A 23,356-nucleotide genomic window follows, 5' to 3' on the forward strand; every position below is an offset into this window, starting at 1 on the left:
GAACTGAACACTAATAAAAAAAGTGGAATAGTAATAATAAATAACTGACTATTGAATTTAAAATTTTGAACTTTATTTTTAATTTAAATCTTAAATCATTATTTAAAATACCATTCGTATTAAATTGCATGATTGCATATTAAATAAATAAATAAGGTTGAACATATTAGGCTTACAAAATTTTAATATTTTTATATTTAAAATGAAAACCAAATAGAAAATATTTAAATTGATTACACAGTATTTTGATTTACTACGTTATATTTCACCAGTGTACAGTTTTTTTTTATTTTAATTAAGCTCATATTACATAAAAAACCTAACATAAAATACTACCGAAAATCGGACCCTAAATTTTGCTATGCCTTATATGGTAAATCGACTCGAATCCCGTTCTTGCATTTAAAATTAAATGTAGAATACATGCTAACTTTTCACCAGTGTATTGGAGACTATACTAATTGAAAGTTTCGATCCAAATATTTCGTTTTACTGGCATCTGTTGACAGCAGTCGTAGTGGGAATGCGCCTTCCTATTGCCCTTTTTTTACTGCAGCCAGAAGTCGCATCAAAAATGCAACTGTCTGTCAATTATGGGCTCAAAAAGAAAATACACACTTGATGCTGTCTGCCAGCCAAGACACAGATACATATGAATATTTATATATGTACAGGCTGATTGCCATATACATATACAGATAAATCTATTGAATGAAACTGGCTGCGATTTGGACTTTGAGTGGAAGAGCCTGGCACCCACGCAATCGCTCTCTTGCTCGCTCGCTTTCCCTCTCAGCCAGCGAGGAGTTTTCCACTCTCGCATTTTCCAGGGATTGAGCGCAAAAAAGAAACGGGAACAAACATGCGCATCCCCGAATATCCTTGAAAAGGCGAATCTCGATTCCAGATTTTAATTCATTATGCGCCAGAATAACTCAACTCAATGCGAGCTCAGGGCAAACGGAGGGGGGTCCATCCAGCAAAAAAGGGACCCGCACTGGGTCTGTGGACCATGAATTCGGACCACAGGCAGGACTCACCTGACTACCAGCACACCACCCATGCCCATGCCATACCCATGAAAACCTCAACGCTCGCTCACGTTGCTAATGTCACCATGGAGACAGCAGCCGAAAACTGGGGATCCTGGGCGCCCTAGCGTAGGCTATGCAAATATCTCGACGCACAACAAAGTAAATTTCGCTCTGGGCCAGCCAACTCCACCCACATGGGCCCCTTCGCACACAAGCCAGCGAAATTTGCATGTTTTTCTTTCTGTTCTGTCTGTTTTCCCGACAGGCTGCTGCCGCTCTCCTGCCGCCGGGTTGGCAACTAGAAAAGCCCACCCGGCCAAGTCAGTCAATTGGGCCCCACGTTGCCACGTTTCCACGTCTCCACGTCCCCTGACCTCTGACTTCGATATATATTCGCATTCACTTTCATTTTGGCTGCCGTTTCGCTCCTGCGGCTCCAGTGGCGTACGCAGGGGGACAATTTGGGGCTAAAACTTCCGCTTAAGACTCTATGTTTTGCTGACTTCATTTGGCTGAGCCCAGAAATATCAAAAGACTTGGCATCATTTAGTTTGTTGTCGTTTTGGCTTACAAACTCTCTTTAGGCTTAGGATAAGATTCACCCTCTTATATATTGTTGGCACTTTTATTTGACTCGATTGTTGGAGCTTCTCATGATAACAACTAATAAGTAGAAACAGCATGTATTTTTTTTTTTTTTGAATCCAAGTAGTTCAAGATAAAAGAATTATATTGTAAGAGCGTTTGTTAAGATCTAATATAAACTTAACTATGGATGTTTATTGAGCTATTTATTTATTTTTGTTTTATTATGCTGACGCTAAAAGTATAATTCTTTTACATTAGGGCAACATTCACATGAAAATTTACTTAACATTCACACGATTTAAATATCACATCATATGTTCTAAACGGGATTTTAAAGTTTTTATACTAAAAAATGATTTAGATATACCAACAATAAATTCTAGTTAAACACTTAACTTATCAAGTAAAATGTATTTACTATTTCTTAATCCCCTTGAGGCACTTTTGCGTACGGCTCTGGGCTGCATACATTACGCCGTTCAAAGGGGGCGTGAAAAAGTAGGTAGAAGAGGGGTTCGAACGTTGAGCCTTTGGGTGGCCTGTTTGTAATTCGCTTTGCAGTCGCCATGGGCACAATTATTTTTTACCTTTTATGGGGCATCGGGCGAATGCCGGCGCCCCGTCAAAACTCCCCGACTTTCTCTTTTTTAAACGCTTTTAGTGCATGAGAGTATCGGAGCAGCGAGGCATTCAAGTGCCAGGCAAACAGCCGCGAAAACTCTCGCCAGCGATTTTAATTTCTCCACTGCTCCTCCGCGGCGAGAAGATACACCAAAAGATACTTTAGTTGGCCCTTTGCGGGTGGGGAACTATTTCAGAAATCATTCTCATCATCATTACAGCAGGCATTTTGGCGCATCCCAACTAGTTAGGCAGTCGTTTGTGAGTTGCCATTTCAATTTCAATGTTTATAAATGATATTTATGCGGAAATAAAAATGTTGACATAAGCGTCCAGGGCAAGCTATACACTATTAAAAGACTTAACAGAAAAATGATTACTTAATTAAAATGAACACATTAATTGAAAGACAATAATAAAAACCTGCCTAATTTTAATAAAACCTTTATCGATTCAGTTTATGCTCATTTTTCATTGGGTCTTAAATACGACTGTAAAAATGTTCTCAAAATAATGGCTATGATCGTAAACCTAAAGTTTGGAAATAAAAACTTAAAATTTAGCTGGGATGAAAACCTATTATTTAGACATTTGCTTCCATCTTTTAATTGTGCCATTATTTTCAGTGTAGGTTTGTAAGCTAGTAAAAGGCACAGCTGATTGAAAATAAGTAAGGAATTTGACCGTAATCACAATGTCGTTGGAATCCAATACAAGGTCGTCAAGAGAATGGAAATTCCCGAGTGGAAATGGGATGGGAGGTATGCTGAGGTGTGTCCTCATCCTGACTTCCGTTTCCTGTTTAGTCCTCTCCTGTCACTTGTTTCGTTTTTATGGCATTTTTAAGTAAGTCGTCGCGCGCAGCTTGCAAGTCTCAAGTCTCAGGACTCGAAGGCCTCTCTCCTTCATTTTGTCTTCCTGTTTTCCCTACATTATTCCTCTGGCTTTTTACATTCGCCATCTTCTTTTTTGTTTTTGGTTGTTTTTGTAATTGAATGCGTTAAATTACAGCAAATTTATGCTTATCAAGTTTTGTTTTTTACTCTGCTCCGTGCCCCATGCCGCCGGTTTATATATACCCTCCGGTTTTTGGGGGCCCACGAGTGCTGTTTATGGTTATTTAGGCGCAGGCACTAAGTTCCCTCCTTGCTCTCGTATTTTTTTACGATTCTAGAGGGCTACCCCGGGATGCCGGGATTGGCAGTATAAAAATACTTATTTGCAAACTTTTGTGGCGGCATCGCTGACTCATTCAAGGATGACAATGAGGAGGAACCGGATCTGGCGATGGCCGGAGCTGGTGCCTACAGGTGCCCCCAAGGACGGGCGCGGATTTGCGGCACTGCCTCCCCCACCAAAGCGATGGGATCGTGAGTCACGAGATTATTTCGATGAAATTTGAAACTCGAAAAGCATATAAACACTGGAAACTATGTTTTGCAGATTATTTTTCAGTCAATAACAACTAAAAATTTAATTTAAAAAATACAACATACAACAACATACATACAACAAAACACAAATGCAAAAACAATAAAAACTTGCATTAATTCAAAATACAACACAATGTTGAAACTTATTAAAATAATATAAAAATAATAATTTTTTAACAAAGCTAAAAAGGGCTAAGTGGCTTTTTTATAGTTGTAAAACCTTTTTTTAATTAAAAAAATGTAAATAAAATTATTTAAACTAAAGTATTGCTTTAAATATATTTTAAAGATTAGCTTGCTTTAGAGAACTATCTATTTGGTCTAAGAAGCATGCTAACTCCGTGTTTCACCTTTTTAGTATTTGCACACAGTCCCGTCTTAGATTTATTTTTAGGTCTTATTTAACTTATCACTAAATATATATACATATATCAAAATTGTACAAATTGTTAAATATATCGTAAGGATAACTTTAAAATAATTTTAGCTATCAATTTAAGCTAACCAATATATAAACCAATTCCACCTCTAACTCAAAAGAAGGAAACCATAAGGGGAGCAAGGTTAGTCTATCGATGGCGCCACGGAAGTGCAGAGCGCGTAACTGAAACTTGTTTTCCTTGCACTGCAACTTGCTTCGCCTTTGTCCTGGTCCACAGTTACAGATACATATACAGTTACAGATACAGATACAGATACAGTTGCAGAGACAGACACAAAAGCAACCTTGAAAGTTGCTACTGGGTGTGGTGAGCGGGGAAAAACTGAAGCCGGAAGCCCTTACCAAAACCAAAGTCACAGTCAGTTTCGTATTCAGATTTAGATACAGATTCGGATTCAGAGTCACAGTCGGGGTCTTGGTCCGAGTCTGAGTTATCCGCTTTACCTGCCAGAGCAGAACAGATGGTGGAAAGTTAGAAAGTTGGCTTAGAGGACAGGGCCAGAAACATGCCAATGGAAGATGGAATAAGTTTGCTCATTGCCAGAAGTTCTGCGCCAGTTCTCAGGATATTAACAAGGATATTAACGAATACATTGTGGCCGAGTAATCCCAAGACTGGCTCTCCCCGGAGCATCAGGAACTCGGAGGTGGAAATGGGACTGAGCAAATTAAAGCCGAAAATGTACGGCCAAGCTTTTGCCCCGCAAATCCAATAGAAATTTATGTCATTTAAATCTACGAAAATGCGTAAAATGTCTTAAAAAGGAAATATATGGCCGGCCATATATACCCGGGAATGGCTGACAGTGTCAAGGTGCTGCAGCTCAGACCCGAATTTCCGCACAATTTATGCGTTTGCCAACTGGCGAGCAGCACAAGCAATACGGCTGAATGTTGAAAAATCTGCGTATTGCTGTCCCGTTCGTCGCTCCGCAATTTCCAACTGCTGATTTTCCAATCAGTGCACACTCCGATATCAGCTTATTGAAAATATTTGTCTTTGGCCGAACAATCTCAAGTCCCAATCCCCGAACAGCGAACTGCGAGCTGCCGTCTTCATTAGTCTCTGTCGGGGCATCTCAAAAGAAATGGGGAATGTGCGCTGAATGGGTGGCCAAATAAAGAGCACAAATCGCAGAGAAAGTCGGGACAAAGTCAAAGATTTTGCCGCCCGCCAACTACCCCAGCGATTTTTTCGTAATAACTTTTCAGCAAAAAGGAACCTCAGCACTCCAGCGAGGAAAATGGGAGATTGCAGTTTCCAATGTCCTGCATCAGGATGCAATCAGGCTCAAATTGATTGTTAAATTCTCAACAAAATGCTATCTATGGGGTTGTCTTTACATTAACATATTAATTGTAATTATATCATGCCTTCGTCATGAGCGTAATTTGAACCCATAAAACCGGAAAATTATTGTTTTCGACACAATACCAAAAGCTACTCAAGTGTTAAGTCTCTGTAATTAAAATTGTGAAACTTCGTGTTAAGTATCATAATGATAATGTGACGACTATTATTTCAATAAGTGATGGACTATTAAACAATTGGATAAAACTCAAAAAGGTGTTTTAAAAAGTATGTGTGGTAGATAATAACAAAAAATGGACATTTAGAGATTTGAGAACACCTTAAAATGTTTGAAAACTCTACCCCAAAAACATATTTTTGGTTTTGGTGTATGGAAATTCCTCACTCTGCTCCGTGCTGGATGTGAACTTAATTTTGTGCATCCAGAATGTCGAGCAGTGGAAACACTTGAAGCAAACAACGAGAATTGAGTTGAATCGCGACGACCCGAGTCGCGAGTTGTTATTTTTGTCAAAAGCGGGGCACATGAGACCTCATCGGTGCGGAGCGTCGTAAAAAACACAGAACTTCTCAACTCTCGATGCAACTTAAAAAAGACAGATATTGTATATAACGTTTGGGCAGGGGGCTTTGTTTTTCCTTTCCTAGACTCCTTTGGTGTGTATTTTGCAGCGAGTGCTCGAGTGACTCCGGGGAAAAGAATGTGGATTTGAAGTGCGGCCTCCTGGGGGGGGCTTCTTCTCCGCATGACAATTCTATTTTTTCTACTTGAATATTTTTCTCCTGGCTGCAGCCCCCGTCTGTGTCTTTGTTTTTTCCAACTTTTTCCCGCTTTTCTGGCAATTGCGGAGCTCAGCGAGCAGTGGAAACTAAAAATATGGCCAAGTTTGGCTCAGGGCGATCTCCATGTGAATTTATGGCCCGCTGCCTGGGAATTTGCCGCATGTACACACGCCACGCCATCCTATATAATAGATATAGCCATGGCTGTAGCTGAGTGTTTTTTTTTTTTTGTGAGTGGGAGGTTGGCTTTTACTTTTACATTCCGCTGGCATTTCTTGGCCTGCTTAAAGCGCCGTGAAAACGCTCGCAAGGAAATTGAAAAATCGGATGCGGAATTGAATAATGTGTCGGTTGGTTGTGGATGTGGGTAGGGTTGGGTGTGAGTTGAATGTTCGGTTCTATTCAGGCTGCAAGGCCACATAGTGTCACCTTGCCTCAAGATTTATGCGCAGCGAAGGGGGTGGAGCGAGTGGAGGAGATTTCGCATTTGAAATTGATAGTGCGACATGAGTGGGATTTGTTCGAGTTTCGCTGCTCTCAGCGAAAAGCGGAAAAATCTCGAGCACTTGTTAACGCAAATGTTAGTCTGTGGTAAGGCGAGACGTTCAACAACTGCCAGAGTCAACAGTATAAGTGGAGTAATAATTTTGCTGGTTCATAGATAATTGTTGACCTTTGAAATTGTAAACGATTTATACAACAGCTGTGAGAGTCAACAGTATAAGTGTAGTAATAATTGTTGACCTTTGAAAACTTAAACGTGTTGTATCCGGAAGTTTATTACAAAACTGTATAATTTCTTCGCTTTTTTGCTTAATTTGAAGATAGATTTCTTGGATCAAAATTATTTATACCGTTCTCGTTATTTTTATTCATTACTAAAAATGTTTGTTTATTATATTTAGTTCTTCGAAAGCTTAACAGAATTTGCCGAAAAATATAAAAGGTGTTTTGTGAAATTTGTATGCATTTTATAAACCGTAATATTGTATATCATTATTTTAAATTAATGAAGTGTACAGCAAATGTCTTAATTTATAGCGCTATTGTCCCCTAGATTCAAAATTAGTTAGGGTAATGGGCTTGAAAATGTGTTCTTTAACCCTTGTAAAGCTTAAGAAATCTAAAAGAGTTTTGTACCTTTGCAAACTCAAACCAAGTTTTACTTGTTCACGCGTCCTTAAATATTTGCAATAATTTCATTAGCGACCACCTAAGCAAACTCGGGGCAAAAAGGGAAAGTTGTTGGCCAAGATAAACGGCACTGGAAGGCAAACAAAAGCGAGGGGGGGTCAGGATTCAAATGGAATGGCACTTGGGTTGGCGTGAGTACTGAATAGTTGTCGTGGGGCACTCACCTTTAATTATCGCCAGAAAGATCAACAGGACAAACAGCGACAGCGACGCTGGCAGCGGGGAGTCCATGTCCTTGGCTTGTTTGTACCGCGTGGCTCGTGGATTGAATGGCTGCCCCGCCCCTCCTCCTGCTCCGCCGCCTCCTTTCAGTGGGGGTGTTGGTGTGGCTGGTGTGGTTGGTGCGCTGCAAAGTGCCTGGCAATCCTTGCCTCGTCACCTTGGCTAAATAGTTGGCCAGGGCTCCTGCTCCCGGGGCTCCCAACTAGCGATGATTAGCACAAAAGACCGAGACAATGCGTCGTGTGGGTCGGAGTCCAACAATGGAAGGTCCCTGAAGTCCAACCCCCAATTTCTCAGAGCGACGCCGCTTTCATGGAACGCTTTAGGTATCTCGCCAATAACTGGAATCTCTCGATTCTTCGCTTTTCTTGCTCAGGGAAAGCTCCTTTAAATATTATTTTATTCGGGTATTTTTGAGCAAATATTTGGCACGCGCTTTACGTCTACTCGCCTCGGATTTTGATGCGGTTGCGGTTGTGGCTTCTTTTCCACTTTGGTTCAGCGTTGCAGATTTAATTTCCGGATTCGCCTGGTCACAGATATTTTTTTCTGGATTTTTCCGCCGTTTCTATTTGACTAATTCTCTTTCGTTTGCTTTTCGGTTTTTCCTTTGCGTTTTGCCTTTGCTATAATTTACATAATTTGCACTTTTTTCTGGTTTACATATATGGATTTTTGTTTCGCTTTTTGAGTTATTAATTTTTAGAGTTTGAGAAACCTTAGGTAGCAGTTGTTGTTATTCTGGTTGATTTTCTATTAATGATGATCCTTATTCTTTTTAGTACACTTGAGTATCGTTGTTTCGTTCAGTTGTTAGATGTTATCTGTGGAGGAGAAAGATTCATAAGTTTTATTTTTGTTAAAAAATCTACCAATTTAACAGATACTTTTATGTTTAATATTTTTTGTGATTTCGTTATTACATTCAAAATTAACATTTTTATATGCTAAAACAAATACAGCCACATCCAAATTCTACTTCTAAATGCTTAAATCGCAAACTTATTCTCACTTAAATTGTCATGCTTTTAGATGAGTCAAGTTCTAATACCCTTTCAATAGATGGCGATTTTCCGTTTCTCATTTAACGCGATTTGCATGATTCTCTTTTGCTTTTGAGGTTTCCCTATACACACACAATTCTTACTGAGTTTAGTCCTTTGATATCAAATCCCTTGCCACAACTTAGCGAAGCGAACTGTTTACCGCAAAGCAAAGGACCGCAAAGACAAATACCTGAAAAACATAATGAACACCAGAAAATGGCAACAAAAAGTTTAGCTGAGTTAATGTTTAATTAAAAAATATGTACTGTCAGCCCCATTAGGGGTTTTTCTAACCCAAATCCAGTGTAGGACGAGGTGCAGATGGTCTGTCACCTCAAAGGCCCTCGATAAGCCCGCCGAAAAACACCGAACCACCCATTGCGAGCACAGGCATTGATTAGTTTTTGTTTTCGGTCAACAAACTTGAGTAAATTAAAACAATGAATTTGCGTAAAAACGCGAGTCGAACAAAAACAAGAAGGGAAAACCGAAGCAGAAAAATAACAAAAGCAGGCAAAGCGCAAATTAAAACACTGGCTACTAGCTCCGCGATGAAGGAGGGGAAAGGGAACGGAAAGGGGAAGGGGGAGGCATTTTCCATGGGGCGCGGTTACTGTGGGTGGACCATTGGGCCGAGAAATGCAGTAATTGAAATACATGCGGCTGCGGCGGCATCGAGTCTGCGTGCGGCATGAGCTGCTATGCCACAAAAAAACGAGAAAATAAAAAGAAACGGACACATACAGTTCTGCGTTAAATGATACCCTTTAAGTCCCTTTAAGCTAAATTTAATATATGTAATATATTTATCTCCACCTGTTGAATATAATTTCCTATACAAAATCTATAAAGACTTGCAAAGTTTAAAGTCAAATCTAAACCTTTTAAAACTTTTATAGTTTTTAAGCAAAGTATTAAATATTTACTGTAGATCCTAAAATACATCTTTTTTGATTAGATATAAAAATAAACAAAGCAAATAGACTTTATTAATGCTTTCTTTTCATATGGTCTGAATGAATGAATGAACAAAATTAGTTAAACGTTTACAGAACTTGAGTGAGGAAAGATTGAGAAAGAGAACCTCGACTTTACTGGAAAAAGATATAACATTTTTTAGCTAAATAACAAATGTTTTTCACAGAGTCGAAAAAAATCTTATCACTTTTATAGTTTCGGAAAGAAGTATACAATTTTTACTGTAGATCCTAAACATAAAATTTTTTTTAATTTAGTATATATATGCATTTTATTATTTATAAAAAGTAAACAAAGCTAAGAAACTTATTAAGTGTTTTCTTTTCGTATGGTCTAAATGATTTATAAAAAAAAATTCATTCTCGATGGCCGACAAAACCAGTTAAACGTTAAGAGATCTTAAGTGAGGATAGATTAAAGAAGAGAACCTCGACCTTACTGGAAAAGAAATGAAAACCTTTAGCTTTCGCAGAGTCGAAAGAAAAATCTTTTTATCCACCTGTTACTTACTATGCCACGAACTCAGAACTGCCATTCCGCCCTTAACTATAGGATGTAAATATCGCAGCATGCTTTCAGGCGCCGGCCATCAGTGCCGTAGAAAGCCACAATAATTTACACGTGCTCGATGGTCGCAGAGGGAGCGAGAGAGAAAGAGCGAGAGGGAGAAAGACAGAGGGCGGGAGAGCGGGAAGGGAACGTTTAGCAAACCGCATCATCTGGGATAAACTAAGACCGGGGAATGGAAGGTTGAAAGGGCATTAATTATGATGGAAAATTAAAATATTCAACTTATTTGATTCCCGAGCGGTGGACTCAAGAGGGCAGGGGCACTTTCCTGGCATCCTCCAAAAGAAGGGGCCCCTTCTTGGCACTCCCAAAATGGAAGTGTGCCCTTCTGGCACCCCCACGTTCTATATCTTTGTCTATGGCCGCGTCAGCTGTTTGTGTAATTAGAGGTTTTATGAGTTATGTTCGTGTGCGTGAGTGCCGCAAAAGGTGGGGAAAGGCCACCAAGGGGTGACTTGGATGGTCGTGGACGTGGTGGGGTGCCAGCAGCCCCTCGCCCTTGTCGCGGTTAATTAATTTCAAGTTTAGTTTCAGTTCGCTTCAAGTTTTTGTTTGGGCGGGTTCTTGGCTCAAAGCTCTGGCAGGTAGAAAGTTTCAAAGTCAATTTAATGCTTCGCCAATGATGAGAGGCATCCGTTGTACACAATGAGCCTTGAAATTGAAGGAGTATGAGCCAAGAGCCAAGCCCTCACACCACTCAACCGCCAGATTTTCCATTTTACCCCCTTTTCCGATAAAGTTGCAGCCGCATAGGCGCGACAAAAAAGCGGAGGAAAAAAAACTTGGAATCCCGTAAAGAATCTGGCTTTAGCTGCGGCTCCCTTGCGGACTGAGCCCTGCACATCTGGTGGCTGCATTTTTTAGCACACTCCACAGGGCCTCAAATTACCTGCCGCCCCCGATGTGGGCCACAAGTGCCTCACTATATCCGCTTTGAGGTTTCAACTTTTTGCGGTCGTCGGTTCATAATTGAACCCTTTGGTGGCCACATACACACATTGGCCTGGCAGGAGATTGCTGCACAAATTTGCTTTAGCCAGCTGCAAATTATGCTCAAGGGAATCCACTCAGCGGCTTAGTTGCCAGGGATTTAAACAATATAAGCCCTAATGCACACGTGAAAAATTTACCAACATCAGTTTTGTGCAGCTCAATTTTTTCCCCATCATCGAAATTTGCAGAAATGTAATCTCAGATACCTATTAATACTATTTTAAGCGCACATATTACCATATTTTAAATTTTTTATTATAGTTTAAAAAGCTCTTAAAATTTGAATTGCCATTTTCTGAAATAATTAAATAAATGAAAAGACGACGGAAAAATCTAAATAATAAGACAGATACGACCTTAATTGATCACTAATTTGTAGGGACGTGTTTTTTATAAAAACAAGCAAGGTTTTTGCCCGTACCTTGGTACAATTAGAAGAAAATGTAGTTAGTTAGTTTATTCTACTATAAATATTTCTGTCAGCAATTAAGATTAAGCTAACATAAGACTGGAAGCTAATTCCATAATTTGCAGAGTTGTGCACGGTGTCAGTACTCAAACTTTGATTGACTGGGTAATGTTCGTTGAGCTAGCCAATCAAGCCGATAAGTGCGACTCGAAAGCCAATCAAAGTAAAACTGCATGTAAAATGAGCTTTCAGCATAGAATTTAGAGTGTTTTCGATATTGGAACGCCGACTGACAGGCTGGCAGAATGACAGACGCACTTGGGTGGCCTTTGCCTCGCTGCCATTCATTCATTCAGATGCTAACATGGTGATAAACATACACATTGAATGCGCACACACACACACCAACACCCACTCGCACACACCCACACACACACTCGTATGGACGCTGCAAATATTGCCATTGAGCGAACGTCAAAAGTCATTTCGACAAAATACTGCTGCATACTTTGGGGCGATGCCTTTCGAGTGAGGTTATTGGCGCCTCTTCCCTTTTTTGAGAGCGCATTCCGCTGAAGTGGGCGGTGGAGTCAAGGCTTTTGTTAGCACAAAGCCAAAACAACAAGTGCTATGTAATTACAGCAACAACAAAAACCCCCAAAGCAACAAGGGAAATGCAAAGTGCACTGCAGAGAGAACCGAAGCCGAAGAGAAAGAAGCTTATTTGTTGTTTTGCTAGCTGGAAATGTGCTCGTGAGCACTCACGAAACACAAAATATAATCGGATTTATTTTTAGGAATTGCATGTATCATTGAACATATTATATCTAAGGACGGATTAACTACAGCAACTCATGATATTTCAAGCATTAAGCAACTTATTCATATTAATTAAAACAGACTATCATTACACAAAATGTAATTTAAGCTTTCATTTGTTTATTTTTTGTATTTATTGCCTTAAGCCATGTTTATAACTTGGCACTATAATAAGTTGGTTTCAAGAATTCCATGTTTAGTTTCAATTTAGTATGATTTAATCTTCTGATTTCACTTTGCCATAAATACTTAATACCTTATTTACTCAGCGCTACAAAATACCACTTTCTATGGATCTAAATAAAAGAAAATGTGAGCAATTTAGACAACCCGTTTTTTTAGGTTTTAGGTATAACAAAATTTGACTTAGGTTAAGAAAACAAATTAATAAAGAAAATTATTAAGTAAATTAATAGTTTCAAATTAACATAGTATATGTACATAGCAATCTACCTAATAAAACTATTTGAATGGCGTTTGTAACCTTGATATTCGATGGCTTACCCAAATAATTATTATTATTATTTTGCCCCAACAGAGCCCAATTACATAAAGGTTAAATACGGGATGATTCGTGACCTTTGTACCCGAAAATACAGCCACGAACTCATCCCCAACCGCCTGTTGCCCCTCAACTGGGTCAGACATCGCATCGATAATGAGGCAGCCATTGCTGGATGGAGATGGATATGGCGAGCGGATGAGGATAGCAGCGATTATGAGGAGGAACAGAATGGAGTTTCGGATGCGGATGCGGATGATGGGGATGGAGGTGGAGATGGGATGATGTGCAGCTGACAGTATAAACAATTTCGCAGCCATTGGCGCAGTTTAATTAAAATGGCGACCAAAAATATTCAACTATAATCTATGCAGGCGGAGGAGGAGAGTGAGAGCGTGGGGCAGACCGGAGTTAATTTCATGGCGCAAAAGGGAAATGGCACAGCAAACAAAGGCAAAGACAATGGCCACGGCCAGGAAAACCCAACCGAGTCTGCCAGCCAGGATATGGGATGCGGATAAGCCGAGGGAGCCAAGGGAGCCGAGGGGCCACTGAGACAGAAATTAAATTGGAAATGTTGTACTTCGTGCAGCAGACAGGCTAAAAGGAAATACACCAAAGGCATCCTGCAATGCAAAACAAAAAATGTGGGTGGCCTCGGTGTGAGTGGTCTGCTGCTGTGTCTGTGTCTCTGTATGTGTGCCTCTGTCTGTGACTCGGTCTGCAGCTGTGTGGATGGGCAACAACAAGTGGCCAGGACACGGCGAGCGGAAGCTGTTGCTGCAGGATGCAGGACCCTGTGTTATTATACAAATGGAGGCGGCCTCTTATAAGTTGGAAATTGTCTCAGATTTAGCAGGAAGAAAAACGAGGAAAAGAAATAAGCAGCAGCAAAGCAGAGGGCGGAGAAAGCCAAAGGAGGAGTGGCCCTTACTGCAATTTTCCAGGAAACGAAGGACAAATGCCCTCGAAAGCAGAGTCTATTTTAAGAAATTTAATAAACAATAATTCTGCGTACAAATCCGCACTTCTGTCAATGATATATAAAGCTGCTGCTGGAAAGCCCAGAGTGTAAATATAAATTTCCGATCTTGTTGCCAGGCCGCATCTGTCTAAGTCCAGTGCAAGCTGGTTAAACTTTTAGTGCAGCCGGAAAGAGAGTACTATGCAACCATCTTTCAAAGCGACAGACAAGACAATATAAGATGGGCGATGGAAATGGGAATGGAGATTCAGAGAAGCACAGGGAACCAGGCTGCACAGGAGACCCTTGGGAAAAGGAGCCGCCGCAAAGGAAGGGCTTCGTAACTGAGGCAACATTATTTAGGTTTAATCAGCAAAGCAGATTTGCATACGACAGTTTGGCTACAATGAAATAAACCAACTGGAATTCAAAGGGGCCATCGCAGAGATATCCAGAGCACTGGGCTGAAAGCGGAAAATACATCAAACGAGTGAAGGGACCAGGGGAACAGAGGACTGTGTGGAAAACTATTATAAGCTCTTGACAACTGGGGAAATGGACTTTTCAGCCAAAATGTCACATGCCCAGCAGACTCGGCTTAAAAGGCACGAATTAACAGCATGATCCATTTTGATAGAAGTCTCCTTATTAAGCATTTTCACATAGAAAAACAACGAATTCACGCCAAGCGGCCGTAACAATTTAAGTGGTAACTCGTTGAATTTTTAATTGCTGCTGAACCAGCAAATTTTAATTCGTAATTTCCCCTCAACTCGAATTTATTTCATCCACTTTTTAGTGGTGCCAATGTTTCACCTACTTTTTTAGCAGTGCCAATTTTCTGTTGCCGCCGTAAATTAAAATCAAATTAAGCAACTTTTCGGCACTGTGCTGCGACTAAAACCGGGTTAAAAGCATACAAAAAAATTCGCTTTTAACAGGCTACAAAATGCATCGTGTTCCGCATCCGTTAAAAAAGTTATTGACATGAAAAAACGAAGTAAATAAAATACGTTTTTTGGTCAGCAATGTGTGTGGCAAAAATGTTACAAAACGGGTAAAAAGTAGCATTCAAAATGCAGCTGATGGTAAGGAATTTTCAAAACGTCTTTATACCCCTCCCGTAGCTCTACTTTTCGTTGGACGGAAAATTGCTTTCGGTGATTTTTATTGGATTTTCGTGTGTAATATGAAATTCATAACAACCAACAACGAATGGTCAGCATCAACCCCAAAAGGGAGGGAAAATCGCAGGACAGACAGTCGACCCCACTTGCATTGGACACGATTTTCCAGTTTTTCATGCTGCCGCTGCCTTGATGCCATTTTAAATTTTTCAGCTAGTTTACTTCTTTTTTCAGTTCCGGCAACTGCTGAGCTCGACACTATTTGATTGCTGGCTGGCCGAGGCGTCACTCTGACAAGTTGCAAGTTTTTCCATTGCCCTAACGAATCTCAGATTTGAGCAAATCAACAACTTGCTAAAGTTGGAATCTTGGATATCATCACATTACACTTTTTCATTGAAAAATGCACTATTCATAATTTATTAATAATTAATGCAAAAAAGGGTAAGTTCTTCAGCAAATTTACAGTAAATTTAATTAAACCACAATATTTTGAAAAATTTAATAAAGATAAGCGTTTTATACCTTTGAAATAAATTTTGTCGAAAAAGATAAGGAATTTTTCTTATATAATAAAATAACCAATGCTTTAAATAGCTATTTTTTATACGACTCAAAATATTAACATTTGTTTCAATTAATTAGATTGAAAAAGTTTTTAGACTTTTATAGAAACCGACGAGAAATTTCAATGAATGTTATACCCCTAACTCGCAATCCCTTCTGTATTTTTTCAAGTAAATGCACTTAATTGGATTTACTTTCCATTTATACCTTCCTTCCTTTTTGGACCATTTTTACTATCTCTTTTTAAGTGCTTTATGCTTTGCATCTACCATTTATCCTGTAATTCCTTCCTCTTCCACACGTTGACCAAGCTGAATATTCCCTTTTTGGCTCTGAATCGGTTTTAAATGAACAAAAATCTTTCTTTCAGTTCCCTAAATATAGTATATACCAGTATGTATGGATATTTGCCAGTTGAGTCGACTTGTCTGCTCTGAAAATTGTGTGGAAATCAAGATTCTGCATTTGCTAATTCGCTGAATTTATTGTCCGTTCTATTCCATTCCGTTTCGATTCACTCGAAAATGGTTTCCCCAAATTCACTTACCAATTTTGTCGAAATGAAGCTAAAAGTTGCTGCTGTCCAAGAAGTTGCTGCTGGGTTGCTGATGTTGTTGCTGCTGCTGGTGCTGCTTCTGTTGCTGCTTCGGTTGCTGTAGTTGTTGGTCTTCTAGTTGTTTTCGGATTTCCCAGTGGTCGTTGTTGCTGTGGTTCTTGTTGCTGCAGCTGCAAACAATCGGCGACCTTTTTGTTTTGGCAATGTAACAAACACAACAAAATTGTTGATGAATGTTCCATAATTAATATGCAAATTTAATTTTGCTCGCTCTTCGTTCGCCGTCGAGTGGGTGTTAAGTTATTTTTTAGGTTTATTGGTTAGATTTATTTAAGTTTATTTGCTTTAGTTGGGTGCATTTAATTTTTGGCATTTAAGTTTGGATTGTTGTTGCAGTACTGGTTGCAGTTGTTATTGAAGATGAGTTGATGGCAGTTGCAAATTGATGATGGAATTGCTTGATTGGTTGCTTACTGGACTGATTGATGTATTGATTCTGGGTTTTGGATAGCAATTTAGCTGGCATGTTTCCAGCTTCGTCTCATTCGCTCAGCAGATTCAAAGATACGGATACAGATACGGATGCGGGTACGGGTGCATATGCAGATACTTATGCAGAAACATGGATGCGAAAGTAGAGATACAGATGAGTTTGGTTTCGGTTTAGCATAATGCGTTACTTTAAGCCTTTGCTTTTGTTTTTAATTTCCGTTTTTAATAGTTATGAACACATTGTTGCTGTTGCTGTTGTTATTTGTTTTTTTTTTGGCTTTTTCTCGTGCTTTTAATTTGCATTCATTTGTTTTTGTTTAACATTTTCTGAGTGTTTTTTGTTTAAAATTTGCATATTGCCTTTATGTGGTGAGTGTAACGAAAAAACTTTTATTTAAATTGGATTTTTATCTGTATTGCAGGCCAGAAAGAGATAGAAAAACAAGAGAAGAAAGAGAGAGAGAGAGAGAGAGAGATAGAGAGAGAGTGATGTGAATATTTACGAGGTTAAATGTTTATTGATATTAACTATGCAGGAATTATGTACTTTCGTTTCAATTACTGCAAGCCAATCAATGAGCTATTCCACTTTTCCCTCCCGATCTTGCCAAATATTTTGATGGACTTTCCCCCAAAATTTTAAACACAAATATTTAATCAGGACTCGCCACACAATCAGCTTTTTCAGACAATAGAATTGTATGTCTTTATTGCCTGTTGCATGGAAATCAGAGGAGAAGTGTGGAGAATAGCCAGGAATACCCATAACCACTCTCAAAACTAAATTGTGCCACTCGAAACTATCACAGGCCATAAAAATTCAATTCGATTCAGAACTGGTGAAATAAGAAACAACAATTGCCACGGTCACGCCCCTCTGGACAATAATAGCGTGGCACTTCCTATTCCTGATGTTCCCCACCATTGAGATTCATACGACATCAGCCCATTCCATTGCAAACGCCCATCACGTGCCACAATTTACGGTCAAAGTTTCGAGGGTCGCAACACTCGCAAAACTGTTGCGACTGCCAACTAAACATTAGTTTAATGTGAGTATCTTCCTGACCCTCCAAACCCCTCCCCGCCCCTCAACACCCCTTCTGGACTCCTTCGATAACTATAAGTACTCGTGTTTGGATAGCCGAGCGCACAAAGTTTGACAAAAGTCACTTAAGGCCGCCGCAGCAGCCATTTCGAATATCCGTTATGAGAACACTGGGCAAACTAAAAAAATGAAATGAAAAAAAAAGGCAACTAAAATGAAAAGGAGTAGAGATGGGAAAACACAGTTAAGAAGAATGAACGAATATAGAAGATTTTCAACTAAAGCTAGTCGAATGATGAGAGTCCCTTGAGACAGTTCACAAGCAAAAGTTTGTTTTCTTTTTTACTTTACCCATAAATCAATCATTTATGGATGGCCTGGAAATTAGATAGCTTTAGATTCTAAGAAATATATGTCTCAGAGCATCGGTGTACGTTAAATCGAATTTTGACTAGATTTTTCTTTTGTCTGTATTAGCTTTTGGTGTATTTTTAAAGTATATGTATATATAAATGTTTTTTTTTATTGGTTAACATTAGAATCCTAATCATTTTAGGAATGAAAAATAAAAGATAAAATCAATATTAATGAATCCTAATCAGATATGTCAGCATCGGCCTCCTTTTCGAAAATGTTCTGCACTTTAGTAGCTTGCTAAAACGACCCCTAATCCCTGATAACCGTTTTCACTTACGCCACTTCTCAGTTTCTCTCATGAAATACACCTCAGAGCTCCGAAACGTTCTCGGCGAGTTCCATCAACTTAATCTACCCGAATAATACCCTGGGGACGGGGTACTGGTAAAAATGATAAAAAGAGTTGAGCCACTGACCAAGAGACACCAAAATAAGCAACAGCAACCGAAAAAAAATCCCAGCTAGTTGATCCTTTGTTGTTGGCTATCCTGCCCTGCTGCCGTTGTTGTTGTTGTCGCTGTTGTTGTTGTCGTTGTTGATGCTCTTTGTGCCTGTTGTTGGTAGACAACGTTGTTATTTATGACAATTTCATTGTCTTGTCCACTTGCTGCCCTTTTTATTTCCGTCTTTGCCTCTTGCTTATTTACTACCACCCACACCCACACACAGCCATAAACACACAGACACACACAGGATGCTCACACAGACACTCAGGAGTGAGTGAGAGGGAGTTAGAGAGAGCGAACTCGCTTTTGTGCGCGCGGCGTTATCAAACGTTTTCCGCGCTGTTACTCTTAGGAATCGGTGTATTTTTTTTTCGCATGAGGACATCTTTTTAAACAGCTCTATCCGTGTGTCCTGTTTGCGACGGTGTGAGTGTGTGTGTGTGCGGCTGTTATCAGTGGCACAGAACTCATCGGTTCATTGATGGAACGTTTGAGTGAGTTTCACCGAAACTCGCTTTGAGCCAAAGAGAAAGTGAGAGATACAGAGAGAGAGAGATAGAGAGAGAGAGTGAAATTGGAAAAGGACTCGAGAAACTCAACTTCTGTTTACACTTGGAAGAGCCAAACGGAGTCCTGCCAATTGTTGCAAGCCCTTTGTTGTTGTCTTGCGGGTGAAAGCTTGCTGAAAACCCGTACATACAATACACGGACACCAATATTTATGTATAACCAATTCGTGTTCCTTCCTTTTTTTGGCAGTATTTGTTCAAAAATTTATGAAGCTTCTGCTCGGGCAAAAGTGGCTTAGGAATTTATTTAATTAACCCCAGACTGCCAAGGAAAAGCACCAGCAAGAACTGCTTTTCCCCTTTTTTTTTCTGTATGACAACAAAATTGTCCTTTAAGTGTTTTATGAGTGCGGCATGATTTTAAATGATTTCTATTTCTGTGCTGTGTCTCTGCCCGCTTTTTTGTTGTTACGTGCTCCAATTCCCACGCATACATACAAAAAAAGTTTATATTTTTCAATTATTATTCTATTTGGAAAAGCCGTTGATTAAAAAGAACACGCAAGAATCGTAACAGCATAAAATATGATAAATCTTAAATACCTTATTATTCGGAATGCTTTAATACCAGGCTACAATATATATATTTTTTGTTTGTGTACGTACTGGCACATAAGCAAACCTAACAATAGCTGGTAAAAAAAAGGGAAAAGAGAAATGCCATGAGAGGAGCAAAAGTAAACTTGCAACTTGTTTGCGCTTTCCTTTCCACCATTGTTACTGTGGTTGTTTTTGCCGACTGCCTGCTGATTAGAAATGCTTTTGATGTACGTATGATGAAAATCTGCGGCTTTTCCAGTGCGGCAAGTGCAGCAACCTGATTCAGACGTAATGAGCAATTAAAAAACTTTCCGCCTTTGTTTGCCAATTGAAACTTGGAGAACGGGTGAAATTTCCGAGATCTAAAGTTAGGATTAAAATAATTGCTTTTAAATTTGCAAAGTTCAATTTTTTGACGTGTTCAGACCAAAACTGTGTCGATAAAAGTTTTAACGAAAGTTTTTAATTTCTTTAGCTATTTACGTTGAAACAGTAACAAAATAAAATGTTTACGTGATTTTGAATTTAAATATAATTTGAATATTTACCCATTCGTTACAACGTTACACATTCGTTTCAAATGGGTGCCCTTAAATTTTTAAAGTTATACAATAAAGTTTAGTCCAAACAATGAATTTGAACTCAGAAAAGCGGTAGTGAATTTCGAATTTGTATTGGTACAAGCTACATAAATTTTGTATTTCTGCGAACAACGTGCTATAAAACTACTTGCATTTTTATTACAGAATAAAAAAATTTAGGTAGAATACAGTTTTCATAGCTTGCGAGATCCAAGTGTTCAATTCGACTTTCAGTCCATTGAGACACTGCCAGATCGTCTTCCCCCTGTACATATACATTGTACATTTTAGGGCTTACAAGTGCCGTTTATAAAAAGTTTATTATTCAGCCGGCTGCAAATTTCGTAAATTAGTCCTCGGCATTTTATGAACTTCAGCTAAACTCAAGCCAGAGAAGTTTAACTACAATTGCATTCTTACAAGCCCTAAAATATTAAATTTAATTTTACGGAACTTTTCGGCAGCTGCATTTGTAAAAAAAAGTAATTACCAGTGCGAAAGTTGCTCATATTGTTCCGCACCATTTTCAAAGAAATAATGAACAATTTAAAGTTTACACCTTCTGGTATTTCCCTGGCCGTCCATAAACTATTTGCTGACCCGTATCATTTTTGGGTCTTTGCTAATAGCTCAAGCCCGAAGCTAATAAAATGCGAAACAAAAATGCGTTGCTTATACGGACATTTCTCCATTTTATGCATAATAACTTTTATTTTAAGGATAAGTTTCTGGTATGCGCGGGAGCAAGGTTTATACATTGTGCACTCCCTCATGGCTTCGTATAGTGTTTTTGTGCAATTCCTGTAAGGCCGTGAGCGTGGCCTTCAACCCCAACTGTCTGTCCAACGGCCTACCCCACTTTTCCTCCCCCCATCCCGTTGCATGTGTTAAACCAAAAAGTTGTAAATCTTCCAACTTAAGTTTAGTGCAACAAAGTCGCGCTTTCGTATGATGAACATAAAAGTGTGAGCAACAAAAAACTTCACCCACACATGCACACAGCGGAAGTGAGCGGGGCGGAGGAAGTGGAGAAAGTGAGAGATGAAGCGATGGAGAGAGAGAGAGGGATGGGTAACGGTTAAGTTAGTGCGGAGGAAAAGCGCCGAGCTCGACAGAATCCCATGCTGGCGACGAAGATGTTGTTAAAATAAAATAGAAACGAAGGCAAACGCAGGACGAGCAATAAAAAGTGCGTAAGGAGAAAAATAGAAAATGACAGAGAGAGCGGTGAAGAAGGGGGAGAAAGGGGAGGGCAAAGGGCAGCAGGCGGCAGCAACGATGACGATGTCGAAATTAATACGAAGGAATCACATTAAAACTTCCACAAGGATCCAGAAACAAGGAGCAAGGTCTCAGGACTCCTTGAAGCTCTCGACTGAAGAAGCTTTCGGTTGGGTTAAAGACGAAACATATTGTGCGTAGACGCCAGTAAAAAGGACGACTCACCAATATATACACACACACACCAACACAGACAACGTGTTTAGGTTTAAGTGCTTCGGTGCAGGTTGATGACGGGGGTTGGATTCGGGATTTTGGATTCTCGCAGACAGATAAACACGCATACACACACACCCACACAACTTCGTGTATACACACGCAAAGTGGAGCAATTTCGACAACTCCATTTGCGTGTGTATTTGCTTTTCATTTATCTGTGTCTGTGTGTCTTTAGCGTTCAGAATAAAGGTACATCCACACATACTCACACAGGCACAACACGTTTTTCCATTTCGGCTCTTTATTATGTCTACTCAAATGCTAAATCGAACAGGACAAAGAGGAAGAAAGAGGACTTGAGGCAAAAGCCAACTAGAAAAGGACAATAAGATTCAACACAGTCCGACAAGAAATCATCATAAACAATCCTGAGGCAGATCCAACTTTGAATATATTTGGCAAATAGAAGATACAATCTATTCGAATCCAGTCATTTTAGTTTCAGAAAGAAATTTACATTTTTAAACACCCACCTAAGCTCCCATAGTTACCACAAAATTAAAAAAAAAGGCAAATTCATTTATGCCCACCCCTCAATCAAAGTATTTGAATAAAAACATTGAACGATCTTTTACATTTAATAAAGTCTGTCAATATTGATTTATTGAAGTAAAATTATAAATTATCCAGTCTACTACGTGCAAACTTTTCAAACATTTTCTACTGTGGATTTTTACTTTTCATTTATAAATCGATTAAGCCTTTATATTTATTAACTACAGCCTGGGGGTGCAACTTTAAACGAAAAAATAATTGTCTGGCTTTTTGCAAAATAAATAACTATTTTGCCACGAAAGTTTTAATATTTTATGATAGTTTATTGTGTATCGAAAGTTTCGCTTGAAGCTAGTCAAAGTGCAAATTTTAAACGAATTTATGAGAAGTCGCAAATAAAAATAAAACGTCATCATATTAAACAACAAAATAAAAATAGTGCGCTATTTGTGTTCCCTTTTTTTTTGCAAAATAAGTTAATTTTGATTAAAAACATAACCAAGTACAGTTGAAAATGTTTCATTTCGTATAGTTGTATTACAGTAAATTAATTTAATTTACCCTTGGCGGATGTTATTGTAATGCAAACTTTGGGTTTCTTTTGATTTTGGAAATGTAACTATTAATTATGTTAAGACCTTATTCGCTAACTCAATCAATGAAAAATAAGATGAACTTTAGAGCACACACAAAGCATTAAATGCAATTATAAGTATTTCACTCAATTAAAAAAGTAAAGGCGATTACGTTAATACACCAAGGGCGTATAATAAATAAGCTCATAAATTCGATTCGTTAAGTGACTTAGCTCAACACTTGAAAACATTGGCTGAAAATGTTAAAAAAAACTTTAAACCGATTTTAAATACGAAACTTTATATTAAAATAAAGTAAACAATTTTAAATTAAAACTTTAAGTACATTTAAAGAAAATTAGAACTGAACGCAACATTATTTTAGTCCTTTTTTCATTTTCATCCATTTTTAAAGTTTAAATAAAACTACTCAGTTTCAATTTTAAATTTACAGAACTACAAAGACATATCATCTTTACGATTGACTATTGTGAAATTGATATTTTAAAACTTTAACTTTAAACTTTTTCTCT

The 23,356-nt window shown here is 38.8% G+C and overlaps 1 protein-coding gene across 11 annotated transcripts in view; it reads right to left on the reverse strand.

The window, feature by feature from the left end:
• The window catches only part of LOC128261881 (neuronal acetylcholine receptor subunit alpha-7), a 104,970-nt gene that overhangs the window by 79,003 nt on the left and 2,611 nt on the right, over window positions 1-23,356 (reverse strand). For 10 of the 11 annotated variants that reach the window (XM_052995813.1, XM_052995806.1, XM_052995801.1 and 7 more), the window contains exons 2-3: window positions 16,148-17,063; window positions 7,572-8,453 (exon numbers count right to left, since the gene is read on the reverse strand). In XM_052995813.1, the coding sequence (XP_052851773.1) occupies window positions 7,572-7,638 (67 nt within the window). In that variant the 5' untranslated portion in view covers window positions 7,639-8,453; window positions 16,148-17,063. Of the gene's footprint in view, window positions 1-7,571; window positions 8,454-15,259; window positions 15,270-16,147; window positions 17,064-23,356 lie in introns of those variants that run through there. The other variant, XM_052995810.1, reaches the window with a different exon arrangement.

Source organism: Drosophila gunungcola, unplaced genomic scaffold (genome assembly GCF_025200985.1).
Source record: "Drosophila gunungcola strain Sukarami unplaced genomic scaffold, Dgunungcola_SK_2 000001F, whole genome shotgun sequence".
Classification (NCBI taxonomy): Eukaryota; Metazoa; Arthropoda; class Insecta; order Diptera; family Drosophilidae; genus Drosophila; species Drosophila gunungcola.